At 40.6% G+C, this 21,170-nt stretch overlaps 2 protein-coding genes across 5 annotated transcripts in view; one reads left to right on the top strand and one right to left on the bottom strand.

The window, feature by feature from the left end:
- Positions 1-1,179: 1,179 nt before the first annotated feature.
- On the bottom strand, positions 1,180-3,158 carry LOC133553867 (Rieske domain-containing protein). Its single transcript, XM_061902210.1, has 3 exons — positions 1,976-3,158; positions 1,872-1,906; positions 1,180-1,664 (listed from the first exon to the last, which is right to left on the bottom strand). The coding sequence occupies exons 1-3, from the start codon at positions 2,151-2,153 to the stop codon at positions 1,380-1,382; spliced, it is 498 nt and encodes a 165-aa protein (XP_061758194.1). The 5' UTR covers positions 2,154-3,158; the 3' UTR covers positions 1,180-1,379.
- Positions 3,159-3,774: 616 nt separating this feature from the next.
- The window catches only part of LOC133553829 (kinesin-like protein KIF24), a 36,344-nt gene continuing 18,948 nt past the window's right edge, over positions 3,775-21,170 (top strand). Inside the window, exons 1-5 of one of the 4 annotated variants that reach the window (XM_061902190.1) lie at positions 3,775-3,928; positions 16,068-16,161; positions 16,227-16,811; positions 18,233-18,395; positions 18,465-18,562. In XM_061902190.1, the coding sequence (XP_061758174.1) occupies positions 3,892-3,928; positions 16,068-16,161; positions 16,227-16,811; positions 18,233-18,395; positions 18,465-18,562 (977 nt within the window). In that variant the 5' untranslated portion in view covers positions 3,775-3,891. The other 3 variants (XM_061902194.1, XM_061902191.1, XM_061902199.1) reach the window with 3 other exon arrangements.

Here is a 21,170-nt window from a genome sequence, read left to right as displayed (position 1 = left end):
AGCCCCAGAGCATGATTGACCCCCCACCATGCTTAACAGTAGGAAAGGTGTTCTTCTCTTTGTAAGCTTCATTTTTTTCTCCTCCAGGCATAACGTTGATACATAGGCCCAAAGAGTTCCAGTTTTGTCTCATCACTCCATAGAACAGTTTCCCAAAACCTTTGGGGTTTGTCCAGATGATTTTTGGCATACTGAAGTCTATTTTTCTTGTTCCTGGTAGTCAGAAGTGGGGTGCGCCTGGGAGTTCTGGCATGGAGGCCTTCATCTCATAGTGCGCGCCTTATTGTCTGGGGCGAAACCTGCGTTTCCCCCTCTGCAATGTCCTGTTGTAGTTCCTCAGCTGTTACCCGGGGGTTTTTCACCACTGTACGCACACAGCATCCTCTTTCTACCACGCCCAGGTAGTGTTTCCACTGTGCCTTAACTTTAAACTTGTGAGTTATGCTCCCAACTGTGTCTCTTGGAATGTGTAATGTCTTTGCTATTATCTTATAACCATATCCTTTCTTATGAAGAGAAATTACCTCCTCTCTTAACTTCTTTGACCACTCCCTGGACTTCACCATGTTGCAAATACACCATTGACCATCTACAAGAAGCTGAGCGTCACAGTCTTTTTCAATCAGGTTAATTGTTGCTCGTTATGGTTCTAATCACATCTACAGGAGTTTTCAACACCTGATTGAAAAAACCTTATCCAAATTCTGTTCTTAAGAGTTATGATCTTCAAGGGGTTGAATAATTTTGTCAATGAGATATTAAGAAAAATGTCCTTTTTTGGTATTTTGTAAAATACAGTGTTATAATTTAAGTCGCATTCGTCTATTTGACACATCTTTATTTGATATGACTATAAACAAAGTACGGAATAAATGTCCAACTTGCTAAAACACCAAAATTGTGTGGGGGTTGAATAATTTTGATCACAACTGTAGATGGGAGGTTTGATCCAAGACACAACTTCCATTTAACTAGAATATCTCCATGTTAAGAAACTCGGCTTTGGCTTCGCCATGATGTCTTGTTAATAAACACAGACACGCCCCCGCCCCACACACACACACACACACACACACACACACACACACACACACACACACACACGAACACACACACAGCTCGCCTCTCTCTTGTCCGGCTTGCGACCCCGGAAGAATAACAAGGACGACACTGCAACTATCCAATTAAACACTCAGATCTTCTCAGTTTCTAGCAGATTATATATAAAAAAATACAGTAAAATAACACAGTAACGCATCATGTAGTAACGGTAACTGAGTTACTGAATATAAAAAATAACGCGTTAGACTACTCGTCACTGCCGAAAATAACGTTACTGTAACGCGTTAGTGCCAACACTGTAAGTGACACATTGTCCGTCAGTGGACTTTTTTGGCCTGAACCTTGCATGAGTCAGTCCTGTATTGCTCTGTCTGGTAGTAATCCGACTCCACGGCCTCCTGGGAGTCGTTCAACGTGACGTACACGTCGTTGTCCACCAAGTTGACCTTGTGGACCCTCTGCTTGATGCCTTTGGAGCGCCAGCGTGTCCTCAGAGGTTTGACCGCCGGGTTGTCCACGGCCTGATACAGCCCTTCGCCTTCCGCCAGCGTTATCTTGTACTTGTGCCACGGACATACGATACATGCCCGGCCGTTGAACTCCTGATTGATTGATTGATTGATTGAGACTTTTATTAGTAGATTGCACAGTACAGTACATATTCCGTACAATCGAACACTAAATGGTGACACCCGAATAAGTTTTTCAACTAGTTTAAGTCGGGGTCCAGGTTAATCAATTCATGGCGGCCGAGCATGCAGAAAGATGTAATAATCCAACTCTTGCAGGGATATTTGTATACAACTCACCTCAATGTCTCCATGCGCTAATGCACCACCTGCATCTGTCAAAGCAAAACCGCCACAATCAGCTTCCACGTCCCAACTCCCATTCCCAACTCACCCTTTCTTACGGTAACAACGCATGTCCATGGCGTGGAACTCCCCTTGGTGGTAGATGACCAGCACGTCTCGGCACCCGTTCACTAGCTTGGTCACGCGGCCGTGTCTGATGATGTCGTCCCTCTTCCCGATGAAGTGAGAAGAAGGTGAAGGACGAGGAGATGAGGACGTCTCCTTCTCAGAGGACATGATGGCTCCTTGTTACTGTCCTGCTCGAGGAAAGGATGATTTTATTCAAAAGGATACAAAAGGCGGAGAGGACACTATGCTGGCGAAGGAAGTTTCCGAAAGATCAAGTTAGGCTGTTTAAAGAGGATGTAGAGACCATGCTGGCAAAATAAAATACAAAAACCCAAAACCAGTGAAGATGGCACCTTGTGTAAATCATAAATAAAAACAGAATACAATGATTTGCAAATCCTTTTCAACCTACATTCAATTGAATAATCTGCAAAGACAAGATACTTAACGTTCAAACGGAGAAACGTTATTTTTTCCAAATATTAGCTCATTTGGAATTTGATGCCAGCAACATGTTTCAAAAAAGCTGGCAAAAGTGGCAAAAAAGACTGAGAAAGTTGAGGAATGCTCATCAAACACTTATTTGGAACACCCCACGGGTGAACAGGCTAATTGGGAACAGGTGGGTGCCATGATTGGGTATAAAAGCAGCTTCCATGAAATGCTCAGTCATTCACAGACAAGGATGGGGCGAGGGTCACTACTTTGTCAACAAATGCGTGAGCAAATTGTCGAACAGTTTAAGAACAACATTTCTCAATGAGCTGTTGCAAGGAATTTAGGGATTTCACCATCTACGGTCCGTAATATCATCAAAAGGTTCAGAGAATCAGGAGAAATCACTGCACGTAAGCGATGATATCACGGGCGTTTGATCCCTCAGGCGGTACTGCATCAAAAACCGACAACGTGTAGAGGATATCTCCACATGGACTCAGGAACACTTCAGAAAACCACTGTCTGGAACTACAGTTCTTCGCTTTATCTGTAAGTGCAAGATAAAACTCTACTATGCAAAGCGAAAGCCATTTATCAACAAGACCCAGAAACGCCGCCGGCTTCGCAGCGAAGGATAGAGAAAAATGAGGAGCTTATTGACTATGAAGTCAGACTACAATGGTGGATGAGCGCAAAGCTCTTCAGGTAAAACTTTACCATATATGTAAATATCCGCTGATGTCATACTTTGGAAAAACAACACAAACTGAACAAACACACGCATATATATATATATATATATATATATATATATATATATATATACATATATATATATATATATATATATATATATATATATACACACATTTGTATATACATACACACATTTACATATACATAATATATGGCAAAAGAGACTGCCAAAAGATAAGGAAGAAGAGGGAAACGTGAAAACCTAAGATGGTGAAATAATCTCCCAAAAGCTAACAATATGCAGGTAAAAGAAGCAACTTAGTTTGAAAAAAAGATGCTAAAAAGATGATGTGGAACTTTGGAAGCAAGTAATGCAGGAAAAAAAGCTCCGAAAGATGAAGCAGATCATGCAGTTATGCTGGCAAAAATACTACATATGTGACTGAAATCACTTTTAACGTGCATATCTGTGAATGTGAGTGTGAATGCTGTCTATCTGTGTTGGCCCTGCGATGAGAGAGCGACTTGTCCAGGGTGTACCGTGCCTTCCGCCCGATTGTAGCTGAGATAGGGCAGCGCCCCCCGCGCCCCCAAAGGAAATAAGCGGTAAAAAAAAATGGATGGGTGGATAAAGACAAAGTGGTTAATAAATACTGCGGTATGCGCATGCGCCACAGGTCTTGTGGTCAGTTAAAAATGGGGGAGAGGTGGTCAAATGAAAAGGGAATTCAAGTGAACAGTCCGACGGGAAACGAGGATTATAAACAGACGAATGGCCACGGGGACAGAGCGTGTGGGGAAGAAGAGAGGTAAGGGATATTTTCGAATGTTTAATAAGACTATGTGATCATTTAATAAACGCATAAAAACGAGAACAGGAGACCCTCGAAAGTGCTGATGGGTACAGTGTGCTGAATGACAGTGTAGCATTAGCCTTAACGCTGACAAAATACTGCCAAAAGCAACTAATTTCTGACCAATTTCTACATTAAATTTATATTTTTTTTATATTGCTTGATATGTGAAGTAAACGAATAGCAAACTTAACTTCAGTTCCAGTGGCCGTTGAAGGTTAGCGTAACTCGCGAGCAGCGGGAAAATAAACATTGTTGTGTGCTACATTCAATACGGTCCGGAAAATTTGCTGTTACCTCTGTTGTTGCCCCGCTGAAACACACCCGCAGAGCTGGTTCCATGTATCGGATTAGCATTAATACGTGTTGCGTTGCATATCGCAACGTAATATGTTTTATAAATGTGTTTTCACACTGAGTACGAATAAGAAGTTAAACGCCCCCTTTTTGTGCGACCTCAAGACGCCACCTTCGTGATTAGGTTAAAACTTAAATTGGATTAACCTCTTCTTTTTTCAGCCATGCCGTGCATGTGTATTTCACATGGATAAAATATCACTTTTGACGCCGAGCATTCACATCACCATGGAGACCAAATTTGTGTATGTATCGACGCACATTTATTCCACTCGAAAGCCAGGATATTACAAGTAAAGTTATTTTTAATGACATGGCGTTATTCCCTCACAATAGTTAGCGTCCTGTAAAATGTTCGCCCTTTCGTTGAGCCAACGATTATTATTCGAGACTGCGTCAAATGACGTTGGCATACAGGTTACTTTAATAATCAATTACGACACTCCTCTGTGTCGTTGAATTGACTTTCTACAACATCATAATACTTCCACAACGCTGCCTGTCCGCTGTGTTTGCTGCCCTGCATTTATGCATGCACACCACTGGGGTAAGTTGGAGTTTTCTTCATCATGTCTACTAGTTTGGCTTCACTAAGTCAAGTTTAATATATTCATTTAAAGGCCTACTGAAATGAGATTTTCATATTCAAACGGGGATAGCAGGTCCATTCTATGTGTCATACTTGATCATTTCGCTGAAAGGATTTAGTAGAGAACATCGACGATAAAGTTCGCAACTTTTGGTCGCTAATAAAAAAGCTTTGCCTGTACCGGAAGTAGCAGACGATGTGCGCGTGAGGTCACGGGTTGTCGGGCTCCTCGCATCCTCACATTGTTTATAATCACAGCCACCAGCAGCAAGAGCGACAATTTCCCCATTAATTTGAGCGTGGATGAAAGATTTGTGGATAAGGAAAGTTAGAGTGAAGCACTAGGGAAAAAAAAGGGGAAAAAGCGAGTGCAGTGGGAGTGATTCAGATGTTATTCGACACATTTACTAGGATAATTCTGGAAAATCCCTTATCTCCTTATTGTGTTAATAGTGTGTTAGTGAGATTATAAAGTCATACCTGAAAGTCGGAGGGCTGCGGTGACCGCCAGTGTCTCTGAGAGAAGCCAATGGAGGAAGCAAGAGGACGCTAACTCGGCACAAGTCTCCAGTAAGAGCCGACTTAATATCACAATTTTCTCATCAAAAAACTTGCTGGTTGACATGTGGTAGAGAAACGTGTTCGCTAAAGCTTCACAAAAAAACAAAGAAACACCGATTGTGTTTCGGTTGCTAAAGGCAGCTGCAATCCACCGCTTTCCACCAACAGCATTCTTCTTTACAGTCTCCATTATTAATTGAACAAATTGCAAAAGATTCAGCAACACAGATGTGCAAAATACTGTGTAAGTATGCGATGAAAAGAGACAACTTTTAGCTGTAAGTGGTGCTGGGCTAAAAATATCCGCTCAACCAATAACGTCACGGACACGCGTCATCATATGCGTCATCATTCCGCGACGTTTTCAACAAGAAACTCTGCAGGAAATTTAAAATTGTAATTTAGTAAACTAAACCAGCCGTATTGGCATGTGTTGCAATGTTAAGATTTCATCATTGATTTATAAACTATCAAACTGCGTGGTCTGTAGTAGTGGGTTTCAGTAGGCCTTTAAACTAAGGGTGTCAAACTAATTTTAGATTGGGGGGCCACATGAAGAAAGATCTACTATTAAAATCAAGGCATGATACCTTAATAATAAAGACAAGGGGCCGTATTTATCAAGCTTCTTAGAATTACTCCTAAGAAGTCTGTTAAGAGTTGACTTATGAGTAAAGACATTCTTTGCTGAAACCTGCTCTTAAAAGTTAGTTATCAAGCGTCGTACTCACACTTTCAGCAAAGTGTAGGACTGAATCTTAAGTGTCAGACTCAGAGCTGAATTACGACATTACCATGTGCCGTAAACGGAATTTTAGGTGACGTCATTTCTGTGTCCATAGAAATGACCAATCACGGAAGGGAATCCCTTGACTAAGAATAAATAAATATTTTAGAAATATTTAAGTGGACGATGGGAGTGTGTATTTTGACAAACTACAAAATAATACAAAACAAACAAACAATATTGGCAATGCTGTGAACAATGTTCGTCAACCCCATTCAATTTTTTCAAACAGGCACTGAGTGAGCACAATGTGTCCATCATGTCCTCATTCTAAAAATAAAAATAAAAATTGTGCTGAAAATTGTAATTTTCCTGACGGAATAAATAAAGTACTATCTAATCTAATTTGTCATGTCTTTTTATTTTTTTTTATTTTCTGCTGTGAGAGCTCTGCTGTGTGATGTTGCTGATGAGATGACGCCCCTTATTAAATCTGGAACAAAAATAATACCCGCTCTGTCTAAACGATACCGTTTGATCAGCTGCTCGTCATCAAACAAAGCCAGGACATCCTTCTGCTCCCTGAACGTTCGCGCACGTCTCTCTCACCTCAGTGCCATCCCCGCTGGCAACTCCTAACCACTTAGGACACCTCTGAAGGTCTCTTAAATATCGTGGAGAGTAGGAGTGATTTTTAGAGTTAAGGAAGTTGATAAATAGCTTTTATTTTTAAGTGTGAGAGTAGGACTAAATTTCACAAATTCTCAGGACTTAAGTGTAAAACTGCACCCTAAGACGATTGATAAATACGGCCCCAGATTGTTTTCTTTGTTTAAAAATACAACAAGCGCATTCTGAAAATGTACAAACCATAATTTTGTCGGGGGTTTTTTACTTACATGTTGTGGTTAATAGTATTCTATCTTTATTTGTCGTTATTAATATTTTCTGAATAAATTATGTGATAATGTTAATCAGTCATCCATCCATCCATCTTCTTCCGCTTATCTGAGGTCAGGTCGCAGGGGCAGCAGCCTAAACAGGAAAGCCCAGACTTCCCTCTCCCCTTTTAATAGTAGATTGCACAGTACAGTACATATTCCGTACAATTGACCACTAAATGGTAACACCCGAATAATTTTTTCTACTTGTTTAAGTCGGGGTCCACGTAAATCAATTCATGGTTCAAATATATTCTATCAGCAAAACACAGTCATCACATCAGAGTATATACATTGAATTATTTACATTATTTACAATCTGGGGGGTGGGATGAGGAGGGTTTGGTTGATATCACTACTTCAGTAATCAACAATTGCATCATCAGAGAAGTGGACATTGAAACAGTTCAGGTCTGACTTAGTAGGATATGTACAGCGAGCAGAGAACATAGTGAGTTCAGATAGCATAAGAACAAGTATATACATTAAAAATACATTCGATTATTTACATTACGTTATTTACAATCCGGGGAGATGGGTTATGAATGGAGGAGGGTATTAGCAAAGGGTTGATTGCCTGGAGGTTTTGTTTTTAGAGCGGTTTTGAAGGAGGATAGAGATGCACTTTCTTTTACACTGTTGGGAGTGCATTCCACATCGATGTGGCATAGAAAAAGAATGAGTTAAGACCTTTGTTAGATTGGAATCTAGGTTTAACGTGGTTTGTGGAGCTCCCTTTGGTGTTGTGGTTATGGCGGTCATTTACGTTAAGGAAGTAGTTTGACATGTACTTTGGTATCAGGGAGGTGTAGCGGATTTTATAGACTAGGCTCAGTGCAAGTTGTCTGACTCTGTCCTTCACCCTGAGCCAGCCCACTTTGGAGAAGTGGGTTGGAGTGAGGTGTGATCTGGGATGTAGGTCTAGAAGCAACCTGAGTAGGTTGTACTGGAATGTTTGGAGTCTAGATTTGAGGATTTTGGAGGTGCTGGGGTACCAGGAGGTGCAAGCGTAATCGAAAAAGGTTTGAACGAGATTTCCCGCTAGAATCTTCAAGGTGCTTTTGTTGACCAGAGAGGAGATTCTGTAGAGAAATCTTGTTCTTTGGTTGACCTTTTTGATTACCTTGGTTGCCATTTTATCACAGGAAAGATAGCCTCTAGAATGGAACTTAGGTTGGTGATCTCCTCTTTCCTGGTGATAACAATGTCACCAACTTTTATAGTGAAGTCACTGACTTTCTTAGGGTTGATGTGGGACCCAGAATTTGATGGATTCCGTTTTACCTAAGTTTATGGATAGCTTGTTGTCAGCGAGCCAGGTGCAAATACTAAGGAGTTCAGCACTGAGGATTTGTTCCACCTGTGACTTGTCTTTGCCGGATACCAGCAGGACCGAGTCATCCGCAAACAGGAATAATTCACAGTCGGATATGGCATGTCATTTACGTATATTAGGAACAGCAAAGGTCCTAATATACTGCCTTGGGGGACTCCACAGCTTACTGAGAGGGGGGGGGGGGGGGGGGACATGGTGCCGTTCACCTCTACCACTTGTTTGCTCCCCTCCAAGAAATATTGCATCCAGTTCGATGAGGTTTTATCGAATCCGATTGCTCTGAGCTTATCCAACAGTATAGCGTGGTTAACGGTGTCAAAGGCCTTCTGAATGTCCAGCATGACCATGCCGTAGTATTTGCCCGCGTCCACCTCATGTTTAATGTGGTCGGTCAGATAGAGAAGGCATGGGTCAGTGGAGTGGTAAGTTTTACACTTACATGTTGCGGTTAATAGTATTCTATCTTTATTTGTCGTTATTTATATTTTCTGAATAAATTATGTGATAATGTTAATCAGTCAAGTCCATCCATCCATCTTCTTCCGCTTATCCGAGGTCGGGTCGCAGGGGCAGCAGGGAAGCCCAGACTTCCCTCTCCCCAGCCACTTTGTCCAGCTCTTCCCGGGGGATCCCGAGGCGTTCCCAGGCCAGCCGGGAGACATAGTCTTCCCAACGTGTCCTGGGTCTTCCCCGTGGCCTCCTACCGGTTGGACGTGCCCGAAACACCTCCTTAGGGAGGCGTTTGGGTGGCATCCTGACCAGATTCCCGAACCACTTTATCTGGCTACTCTCCATGTGGAGGAGAAGCGGCTTTACTTTGACGGAGCTTCTCACCCTATCTCTAAGGGAGAGCCCCGCCACACGGCGGAGGAAACTCATTTCGGCTTCTTGTACCCGTTATCTTGTCCTTTCAGTCATAACCCGAAGCTCATGACCATAGGTGAGGATGGGAATGTAGATCGACTGGTAAATTGAGAGCTTTGCCTTCCAGCTCAGCTCCTTCTTCACCACAACGGATCGATACAGCGTCCGCATTACTGAAGACGCCGCACTGATCCGCCTGTCGATCTCACCATCCACTCTTCCCTCACTCGTGAACAAGACTCCGAGGTACTTGAACTCCTCCACTTGGGGCAAGATCTCCCCAACATAGAGATGCCACTCCACCCTTTTCCGGGCAAGAACTATGGACTCGGACTTGGAGGTGCTGATTCCCATCCCTGTCGCTTCACACTCGGCTGCAAACCGATCCAGTGAGAGCTGAAGATCTTGGCCATATGAAGCCATCAGGACCACATCATCTGCAGTCCGTTACCCCATACTCTCTGAGCACTCCCCACAGGACTTCCCGGGGTCAACTCTATGGTGTTAATTTTCAATCTATCAAGATAAAAAAAATTGTATAAAAATTAAATTACAGTGTGTTATTTATGGAGTTTGATAATTTCCCTCGACTGTTGCACTAACATGTGAAGTGTGAATCAATCAATCAATGTTTATTCGTATATCCCTAAATCACAAGTGTCTCAAAGGGCTGCACAAGCCACAACGACATCCTCGGTTCAGATCCCTCATAAGGGCAAGGAAAAACTCCCAACCCAGTGGGATGTCAATGGGAATGACTCTGAGAAACCTGGGAGAGGACCGCAGATGTGACCCCCCCTCCCCCAAAACCCCCTTCTAGGGGAGACCGAATGCAATGTACGCTGAGTTGGTCTAGCATATTATTGTGAAAGTCCAGTCCATAGTGGATCTTACATAATAGTGAGGGTCCAGTCCACAGTGGGGCCAGCAGGAGACCATCCCGAGCGGAGACGGGTCAGCAGCGCAGAGATGTCCCCAACCGATGCACAGGCGAGCGGTCCACCCCGGGTCCTGACTCTGGACAACCAGCACTTCATCCATGGCCACCGGACCTGTGCCCCCCCTTCCACAAGGGAGAGTGGGGCAGAGCAGGAAAGAAAATAAACGGCAGATCAACTGGTCTAAAAAGGGGGTCTATTTAAAGGCTAGAGTATACAAATGAGTTTTTAGATGAGACTTAAATGCTTTTACTAAAGTGAGGTGTATTAATATAGCGCTTTTCTCTAGTGACTCAAAGCGCTTTACATAGTGAAACCCATTATCTAAGTTACATTTAAACCAGTGTGGGTGGCACTGGGAGCAGGTGGGTAAAGGGTCTTGCCCAAGGACACAACGGCAGTGACAAGGATGGTGGAAGTGGGAATCGAACCTGGAACGCTCAAGTTGCTGGCACGGGCACTCAACCAACCGAGCTATGCTGCCCCGGTTTATTTTATGTGGTTTATTTTGTACATATGTAGCATCATCTACAAAGATAACAAATAATTGCTATTGCGACATCCAGTGGACATATTTAGAACAGAAATTTCAGGTACATTTTTATACTTTCCAAACTCGTCGCACGGGCCGGATAAAACCTGGTCCATACGTTTGTATGGCCCAGGTTGTATATGTAAAACAGGGGTCACCAACCTTTTTGAAACTAAGAGCTACTTCTTGGGTACTGATTAATGCGAAGGGCTACCAGTTTGATACACACTTAAATAAATTGCCAGAAATAGCCAATTTGCTCAATATACCTTTTAATAAGTAAATCTATATATATAAAAAAATGGGTATTTCTGTTTGTCATTCCGTCGTACATTTTTTTCCTTTTACAGAAGGTTTTTTGTAGAGAATAAGTGATAAAAAAAAAACACTTAATTGAACGGTTTAAAAGAGGAGAAAACAGGAAAATAATGAAAATTAAATTTTGAAACATAGTTTATCTTCAATTTCGACTCTTTAAAATTCAAAATTCAACTGAAAAAAAGAAGAGAAAAACTAGCTAATTTGAATCTTTTCAAAAAAATTAAAAAAGGAATTTATGGATCATCATTAGTCATTTTTCCTGATTAAGATCAATTTTTGAATTTTGATCACAAGTTTTAAATAGGTTAAAATCCAATCTGCATTTTGTTAGAATATATAACAAATTGGACCAAGCTATTTTTCTAACAAAGACAAATCATTATTTCTTCTAGATTTTCCAGAACAAAATTTTAAAGGAAATTCAAAAGACTTTGAAATAAGATTGAAATTTGATTCGAAAGATTTTTTCGATTTGCCAGATTATTTTTTTTGAATTTTAATCATAATAAGTTCGAATAAATATTTCACAAATATTCTTTGACGAAAAAACAGAAGCTAAAATGAAGAATTAAATTAAAATTTATTTATTATTCTTTACAATAAAAAAAAATTTACTTGAACATTGATTTAAATTGTCAGGAAAGAAGAGGAAGGAATTTAAAAAGTAAAAAGGTATGTTTGTTTAAAAACCCTAAAATCATTTTTAAGGCTGTATTTTTTCTCTAAAAAATTTTTTCTGAAAGTTTTAAGAAGCAAAGTAAAAAAAAAAAAAGAATTTATTTAAACAAGTGAAGACCAAGTCTTTAAAATATTTTCTTGGATTTTCAAATTCGATTTGAATTTTGTCTCTCTTAGAATTAAAAATGCCGAGCAAAGCGAGACCAGCTTGCTAGTAAATAAATCAAATTTAAAAAATAGAGGCAGCTCACTGTTAAGTGCTGCTATTTGAGTTATTTTTAGAACAGGCCAGCGGGCTACTCATCTGGTCCTTACGGGCGACCTGGTGCCCGCCGGCACCGCGTTGGTGACCCCTGATGTAAACGAACTACGATGAGTTCAAGGATCACGGAAATTATTAGGACAAAACGGTGCTTGCCAAATACTCATCAGTGAAGCATTTATAACATAAACAGTGGGATTTCTAACAATTAGGAAGGTTTGTGTCTTGTCCTCCTACAGAAACCCTATTAAAACAAAAATATGTTTTTCAACCATATTTTTGTATTTTCATACATTTTTGAAAAAGCTCCAGGGAGCCACTAAGGCGGCGCTAAAGAGCCACATGCGGCTGTAGATTCCCAGGTTGCAGACCCCGTTCTAACCCATTATAAGGCAAATAACCTTATATTGTTTCATAGTGCCCGTGGACTGTGGAAGCCCAAAAAGGCAACAGTTGCTGTCTTGTGTGTGCATACTGTACTATATCATATATTTCATGTGTGACACGACACTGTCAAAAATAGAGGTATAAAAGTCCTCCAGGTGCTGTAATTATTATGCCATACATACATTCAGTGCTTTTCAATTATTTTCTGTCATGACCCTTCTTGGGAGTGGACAGGAATTCTGAAAACCACCTGGAATGAATTACTATTGAGAACTTAATAATATTTGTCTATCAATACAACGCTTTGTGAGTTATGTGAATGTATATATATATGGGGACGGTATAGCGCAGTTGGGAGTGTATATGTATATAATATATATGTATGTATATATATGTATATGTGTATATCAATGTATATGTATATATACATATGTGTATATATGTATGTATGTGTATGTATCAATATATGTATGTATATATACATACAGTATATGTATAATATATATGTATATATACATATATATGTATATACACATATATATGTATATGTGTACATACACATATATATGTATATGTGTACATATACATATGTGTATATGTATACATATGTGTATATGTATACATATGTATGTATATATATATATGTGTATGTATGAATATATGTATAAAGTATATGTATATATATATATATATATATACGTATGTATATATATGTATATATATATGTATACTGTATATATATGTATGTATATATATATATATATATGTATGTATATATATATATATATATATACATACAGTATATATATATGTCTATATGTGTGTGTATATATATATATATATATATATATATATATATATATATATATATATATATATATATATATATATATATATTAGGGCTGGGCGATATATTGATATACACGATATATCGCGGGTTTGTCTCTGTGCGATATAGAAAATGACTATATCGTAATATTCGAGTATACGTTCTCACGCAGTTGCTTTTAGCTGCGGGCATTACACTCCAGGCTCTTCTCACTCGTTTCTGTCCCTCCTTCTCACAGACAAGCAGGCGCACAAACTTACACATGTCACATACGTATACGCCCTTGCCCAGCAGAGAGGTAGCACACTGGGTAACGTTAGCTGTGATGCTAACGTAGCCGTACAAGTGGTAGTAATACGAGAGAAAGAAGGTGCGGATCTGGTAACAAATGAAGGAAGACTTAATTCCCCAATAAAAACAGCAGGAGGTCCATCGTCTGGCGGTGGTTCGGCTGAAAGTGGGAATATGTCGAACAGACAACCGTAATTTGTCAAGTGTGGGGCAAAAGTGTTGCTATAAAAAGTAGCATTACTGCTAATATGTAGTATCATTTGAAAAGTCATTCGCTAGAGAAAGAAGAGAATTCCGTAGTATCATACCACATAGGACGAATACTTTTTGATTTATGCAGCTCATTTTTATTTGGCACTTAAAATGTCCCTGACAATCTTCCACTTTCTGTTTTGGAAATTACATGAACGTTTGTGCCATTACTTAATAACTTTAATAAATACACTTTTGGTCAATTGACTTAGTTGTTATATATATATATATATATATATATATATATATATATATATATATATATATATATATATATATATATATATATATATATATATTTGGGGCGGGATGGGGCAGTGGGTAGAGCGGCCGTGCCAGAAACCTGAGGGTTGCAGGTTCGCTCCCCGCCTATTGACATCCAAATCGCTGCCGTTGTGTTTTTGGGCAGGACACTTCACCCTTGCCCCCGGTGCCGCTCACACTGGTGAATGAATGATTGGTGGTGGTTGGAGGGGCCGTAAGCACAAACTAACAGCCACGCTTCCGTCAGTCTACCCCAGGGCAGCTGTGGCTACAGATGTAGCTTACCACCACCAGGTGTGAATGAATGATTGGTTCCCACTTCTCTGTGAGCGCTTTGAGTATCTAATAATAGAAAAGCGCGATATAAATCTAATCCATTATTATTATTTGTATATATATATATATATAATATAATATTAGGGGTGTGGGGAAAAATCAATTCGAATACGTTATGCGATTCAGAATCGATTTTCATTTTTTTAAAAATCGTTTATTTTTTTATTTTATTTATTTATTTATTTTTTATCAATCCAACAAACTACTACACAGCAATATCATAACAATGCAATCCAATTCCAAAACCAAACCTGACCCAGCAACACTCAGAACTGCAATAAACAGAGCAATTGAGAGGAGACACAAACACGACACAGAACAAACCAAAAGTAGTGAAACAAAAATGAATATTATCAACAACAGTATCAATATTAGTTATAATTTCAGCATAGCAGTGATTAAAAATCCCTCATTGACATTATCATTAGACATTTATAAAAAAAAAAAAGAACAATAGTGTCACAGTGGCTTACACTTGCATCGCATCTCATAAGCTTGACAACACACTGTGTCCAATGTTTTCACAAAGATAAAATAAGTCATATTTTTGGTTCGTTTAATAGTTAAAACAAACTTACATTAATGCAATCAGTTGATAAAACATTGTCCTTTATAATTATAAAAGCTTTTTTTTAAAATCTACTACTCTGCTAACATGTCAGCAGACTGGGGTAGATCCTGCTGAAATCCTATGTATTGAATGAATACAGAATCGTTTTGAATCGTAAAAATATCGTTTTTGAATCGAGAATCACGTTGAATCGAAAAAATCGATATATTATCAAATCGTGACCCCAAGAATCGATATTGAATCGAATCGTATCTCCGTCCCCATATTTATATATACGTATATATATATATATATGTCTTGATTGGATTATCCCGAGAATAGTGCTCGATACCGTGGTAGAGCGCAATATGTAGGTGTGGGAAAATTTACAAGACTACTTCGTCTCTACAGAACTGTTTCATGAGGGGTTCCCTCAATCATCAGGAGATTTTAATGGAAGCATTCACATACAATGGTTTATATAGGGCACAGAGTGGGTACAGGCAGGTGTAGGGTGTGGTGATTGGCTCATGTGTTACCTAGGAGGTGTTTCCGTCTGTGGCGGCATGTTGAAATGATTTCACTGCGCTTGTTGAGGGATGATAGATCTGGATGATATATAATAAACAGTTTCTCTTTTAAGCATAGGTTGCATCTTTTATTACCACTGTTGTAAGGTGTGCTGGATGCAAGAATCTGCCATGTTATTGAATATTCAACATTATGGTCTTTGAGGTTCCAAATGTGTATGCTGAGTTCTGTAGAATTCTGCAAAGTCTGGTTTCTAAAGGAGGCGTTGTGATTATTCCATCTTGTTTTGAACGCTCCTTCGGTTAATCCTACGTACGTGTCGGATGTGTTAATGTCCTTGCGTTATTCCATCTTGTTTTGAACGCTCCTTCGGTTAATCCTACGTACGTGTCGGATGTGTTAATGTCCTTGCGTGTTACCTTTGCTTGGTAAACGACTGATGTCTGTAAGCACCCTCCGTTGAGAGGGCAATCAGGTTTCTTGCGCAAAGGTAACACGCAAGGACATTATGTAATGGAACTTAAGTTCGATACCTGCTCCTCTCCCAGGGTGTGTGGAGGCCATGGAGACAGAAAACGGAGCCATGACGCTCGGCCTCTTTGACTGTCTGAAGGCAGTTGGTCTTCAGCATCACTACGAACGGTAAAAACGCTCTCTTGCATCCAGATGTCCCGCCACCCGCCCGTCAATTCTACCTGTCCTTTCAGCTTCACCTCCATGGGAATCCGTCATTTGACCCACCTCTTGTGCCTCACCTCGGAGGATCTCCCCATGCTGAAGATCCACACCAAGGAGGACAAGAGTCGGCTCTTTAGCCTGGTGCATCTGATCAAAACGCTGGAGCAAGAAGGTCTGGGGCTGGAAGAGGATGCCGATGAGAGTGATGAAGAAGTCCCGTTAGTGGATACTTTTACTAACGGCGACCCGGTCCCTTTTTCCAACGCCCCCCGCGTCCGCATGCACCTCAATGATGGATGTCAGCAACGCGGGTGGAACGGCAGCCTCAGGCCAGCCGCTCAGCACAGCAGGCCAGACATCACTAGACGATTGTCCATGTACAGTACTAACTCCGCACTGCTGCTGCCACAGACAGGCTCGTCCCACCCTCTGAAACCCAAAGCAGCTACGGCAAAGCGGTTCAACGGCCAACTGGTGGGGAAGATGTGTCCAGATAGAGGAAGTGCTTACAGACAATATGGTGGACAATTTACTAAACCAACACCTGTTTTTGAAGCAAAGAGAAAACCAGGATACAACTATGGACTACCTCTGAATCCCGTTGCTTCAAAAAAGTGAGTATCTGCCGCGGTAAACACCCGATTTGCTATACTTTTTGATCATATTGTGTAAAGTATTATGGATTCTGCTAAAACGTGTTTTGGAAGACATGTTACCCATATTTGCCAACCCTCCCGATTTTCCCGGGAGACTCCCGAATTTCAGTGCCCCTCCTGAAAATCTCCCGGGGCAACCATTCTCCCACATTTCTCCTGAATCCCACCCGGACAACAATATTGGGGGAGTGCCTTAAAGCAATGGTTCTCAACCTTTTTTCAGTGATGTACCCCCTGTGGACATTCTTTTAATTCGAGTACCCCCTAATAAGAGCAAAGCATTTTTGGTTGAAAAAAAGAGATAGAGAAGTAAACTACAGCACTATGTCATCAGTGTCTGATTTATTAAATTGTATAACAGTGCAAAATATTGCTCATTTGTGGTGGTCTTTCTTGAACTATTTGGAAAAAAATATATAAAAATAATTAAAACTTGTTGAAAAATAAACAAGTGATTCAATTATAAATAAAGATTTCTACACATAGAAGTAATCGTCAGCTTAAAGTACGCTCTTTGGGGATTGTAATAGCGATCCATCTGGATTCATGAACTTAATTCTAAACATTTCTTCACAAAAAAGAAATCTTTAACATCAATATTTTTGGAACATGTCCACAAAAAATCTAGCTGTCAACACTGAATATTGCATTGTTGCATTTCTTTTCACAGTTTATGAACTTACATTCATATTTTGTTTAAGAATTATTCCATAAATATATTAATAAAGAATTTTTGAATTGTTGCTATTTTTAGAATATTTAAAAAATAACATCTCACGTTCCCCTTGGCATAGCTTCAAGTCCCCCCAGGGGCACGTGTACCCCCATTTGATAACCACTGCTCTTCAACCTGTCGTCACGTGGTCTTGCTGGATACGTCTGGCCAGGACGTAGCCACTGGATCGGTTCCCAAGGGAATGTGAAATGACTGGGATGAAAATCAGCACTTCTAAGTTCGAGTCTATGGTTCTTGGCCGTAAAAGGGTGGAGTGCCTGCCCCATGTGGAGGAGTTTGAGTACCTCGGGATCCTGTTCACAAGTGAGGAAAGAGTGGCTTATGAGCTCGACACGCGGATCGGTGCAGCGTCTGCAGTGATGCAGACCCCGTATCGGTCCGTCGTTATTGATGAAGGAGATAAGCCGGAAGGCAAAGCTCTCAATTTACCGGACGATCTGAGTCCCTATCCTGACCTATAGTCATGAGCTTTGGGTTATGACCAAGAGGACATGATTACGGGTACAAATGGCCAAATTAGTTTCTTCCGTCTCCCGTATGTCATCAGGGAGGAACTCAGAGTAAAGCCCCATCGACATACGGGATACGGACCTGTGAGAGTCCATCCACGACTGATTTCGATGGCGTTATTTGTGTGTTGCAGGCAAACTGGCGGGCCGAGGATCCTCGTTTGCGTGAGGAAACGACCTCTGACGCTGGCAGAGAGACGGAAAGAAGAGGCGGACGTTGTGATGACGCCCAGTGCCGAGTGTGTGATTGTTCAAGAGGGGAAAGAAGCTGTCGACCTCACTCAGTACATCTTAAAGGTACATACACACGTGTGTTCAGCTCCCATTCTCTTGGCTAATTGCTCATTCTGGCTCGCTGTTACGCAGCATCCGTTCTACTTCGACCAGGTTTTTGGTGAGCATCAATCTAACGAGGAGGTGTATAAGAAGACGGCGTATCATCTGGTGCAGCACATGCTTAACGGGTAATGTTTCAGCCTTTTTTTTTTTAATCAGACAAAAAAAAAATTACTTATCTCGCTGCAGTAAAGCTGGCATTAAGGTTCCTTCAAAAAAGATGCGATAACAAGGGAAACAAAATTACATTTCTATGTTCTTTGTTACACGGGACGGCGTGGTGCGGTTGGGAGAGTGGCCGTGCCAGCAACCTGAAGGTTCCTGGTTCAATCCCCACCTTCAACCAAACTTGTCACCTCCGTCGTGTACTTGAGCAAGACACTTCACCCTTGCTCCTGATGGGTCGTGGTTAGCGCCATCAGTGTGTGAATGGGTGAATGTGGAAATAGTGTCAAAGCGCTGTGACTACCTCGAAGGTAGAAAAGCGCTACACAGCACACTCGGTTAAATTCTTCCACCGCGCTCTCAGGCACAGCCCCTTGTGCTCCTCTATTTATTCAGGAGTTTCCTAGTTACCATCACTGAGGCTGCCTCTAAAAGGAGTTGTCACACTTATCATGCAAAGCAGCACCAGTACGCACAATACGTGACAGAATGTGCTGGGGGGCCTTGTGATTTCGCCTTGTCTCTGCTTCGTCTGCGTGCTGTCATCTTATCTTTGTTGAGGTACTTGAAGTCCTTAAATGTTAGCAGGCTAAAACAAAGGAAAACATCCGCGGCGAGGCCACCCCTCATATGCCGTGGAAGATAACAAGCTGTGTGCCCTTGCACGAAGCAGATAAGAGCACAATAGATAATAACTACCATATTTTTTGGACTATAAGTCGCAGTTTTTTTCATAGTTTGGCCGGGGGTGCGACATATACTCCGGAGCGACTTATGTGTGAAATTATTAACACATTACCGTAAAATATCAAATAATATTATTTATCTCATTCGCGGAAGAGACAAAGAAAATGTCAGCAATCGTCACACGTCAACCAATAAGAATTCGGCGGGGGAGGGTCATGACAGAAGTGAAGTGCCTTGTGGGTCATGGAATGCTAACTGCTATATGCTATATGCTACTGCCGTAGCTATTAAAAAAGATAATTTCATCGTTGGCGGTAACTTATAAAAACTGAGAAGGGCTGAACAAAAAGGGCACCGAAAAGGAAATCATGTACTGCAGATTACAAGCTGGACGTAGTGAAATATGCAGCAGAAAATGACAAGAGGAAGCGGCGCATACCTTTGGAGTTGGCAGAGTTGTTTAGAAGCGACATCGAGGAAGAAGATTTCATGGGATTTATCGATTGGGAGTGACAGATTGTTTGATAAACGTATAGCATGTTCTATATGTTATAGTTATTTGAATGACTCTTACCATTAAATGTTACGTTAACATACCAGGCACCTTCTCAGTTGGTTATTTATGTGTCATATAACGTACACTTATTCAGCCTGTTGTTCACTATTCTTTATTTATTTTAAATTGCCTTTCAAATGTCTATTCTTGGTGTTGGGTTTTATCAAATAAATTTCCCCCAAAAATGCGACTTATACTCCAGTGCGACGTATATGTTTTTTTCCTTCTTTATTATGCCTTTTCGGCAGGTGCGTAACCATTGAAATACTTTGTATAGTTAGAAAACATGACTGCACACCATAATGGCAGCTATACTTTTCCATCTTCAAGATCTAAAAAAATTATTTGGGAATGTCCGGCGGGCCGGATTGAAAAGCTCAACGGGCCTTAATTTGCCCAAGTCTGGTGTAAGGGCTAAAACGAAAAGTAAGGATTTCTTCCTAAATTTTTCATCCATTTTTCTCTATATTTGTTGAGCTTATGTCTTTAGTGCCAATTAGGGATGGGCTATGCGGCCTAAAATCTATATTGCGGTGTATATTGCGTGCAGCCTCTTTGGATAACAATATACAGTCGTGGTCAAAAGTTTACGTACACTTGTAAGGGATATAATGTCATGGCTGTTTTGAGTTTCCAATAATTTCTACAACTCTTTTTGTGAATGAGTGATTTTAGCACATACTTGTTTCTCCCAAAAATATTCATGAAGTTTGCTTCTTTTATGAATTTATTATGGGTCTACTGAAAATGTGACCAAATCTGCAGGGTCAAAATTATACATACAGCAATGTTAATATTTGGTTACATGTCCCTTGGCAAGTTTCACTGCAATAAGACACTTTTTGTAGCCATTCACAAGCTTCTGGTTGAATTTTTGACCACTCCTCTTGACAAAATTGGTGCAGTTCCGCTAAATGTGTTGGTTTTCTGACATGGACTTGTTTCTTCATCATTGTCCACACTTTTAAGTCAGGACTTTGGGAGGGCCATTCCTGTCAGGTTCAAACAGTGACTACATCTAATAATCAGACAAGAAGAAAGGAATCATACAGAGACAGAGTTCAATTTAGCTCATGAGGAGACACTACGTTCTACAAGTCAAGCCCACACGCCTCCTCTATTTATTTGGAAAGCCCTGTTACATCACTGAAGCTGTCGATGAGGGAAGGGGGTAATCTTGAAAACTCCAATTAGACACAATATATGATTATAGAATAAATAAAATTAAGTGACGCAAGTCATATCGCCTTGTCTCTGCTCTGTCTGCGTCACGGCGGTGTTCGGCCTTGGCCATCAGCAGGCCGAGTCTGGGCACAACACTGATAAAA

This window comes from Nerophis ophidion, linkage group LG01, assembly GCF_033978795.1.
Source record: "Nerophis ophidion isolate RoL-2023_Sa linkage group LG01, RoL_Noph_v1.0, whole genome shotgun sequence".
In the NCBI taxonomy this organism is placed as follows: domain Eukaryota; kingdom Metazoa; phylum Chordata; class Actinopteri; order Syngnathiformes; family Syngnathidae; genus Nerophis; species Nerophis ophidion.
Note: the sequence above shows the minus strand (reverse complement) of the source record. Positions and strands in the feature narration are given on the sequence as shown.

Coding starts and splice junctions, on each gene's coding strand:
- LOC133553867 (XM_061902210.1), bottom strand. CDS start 2,153: ATGTCCTCTGAGAAGGAGACGTCCTCATCTCCTCGTCCTTCACCTTCT. Junction 1,907..1,975: donor CATGGACATGCGTTGTTACC/GTAAGAAAGGGT, acceptor TTGCTTTGACAG/ATGCAGGTGGTGCATTAGCG. Junction 1,665..1,871: donor TAGCGCATGGAGACATTGAG/GTGAGTTGTATA, acceptor TCAATCAATCAG/GAGTTCAACGGCCGGGCATG.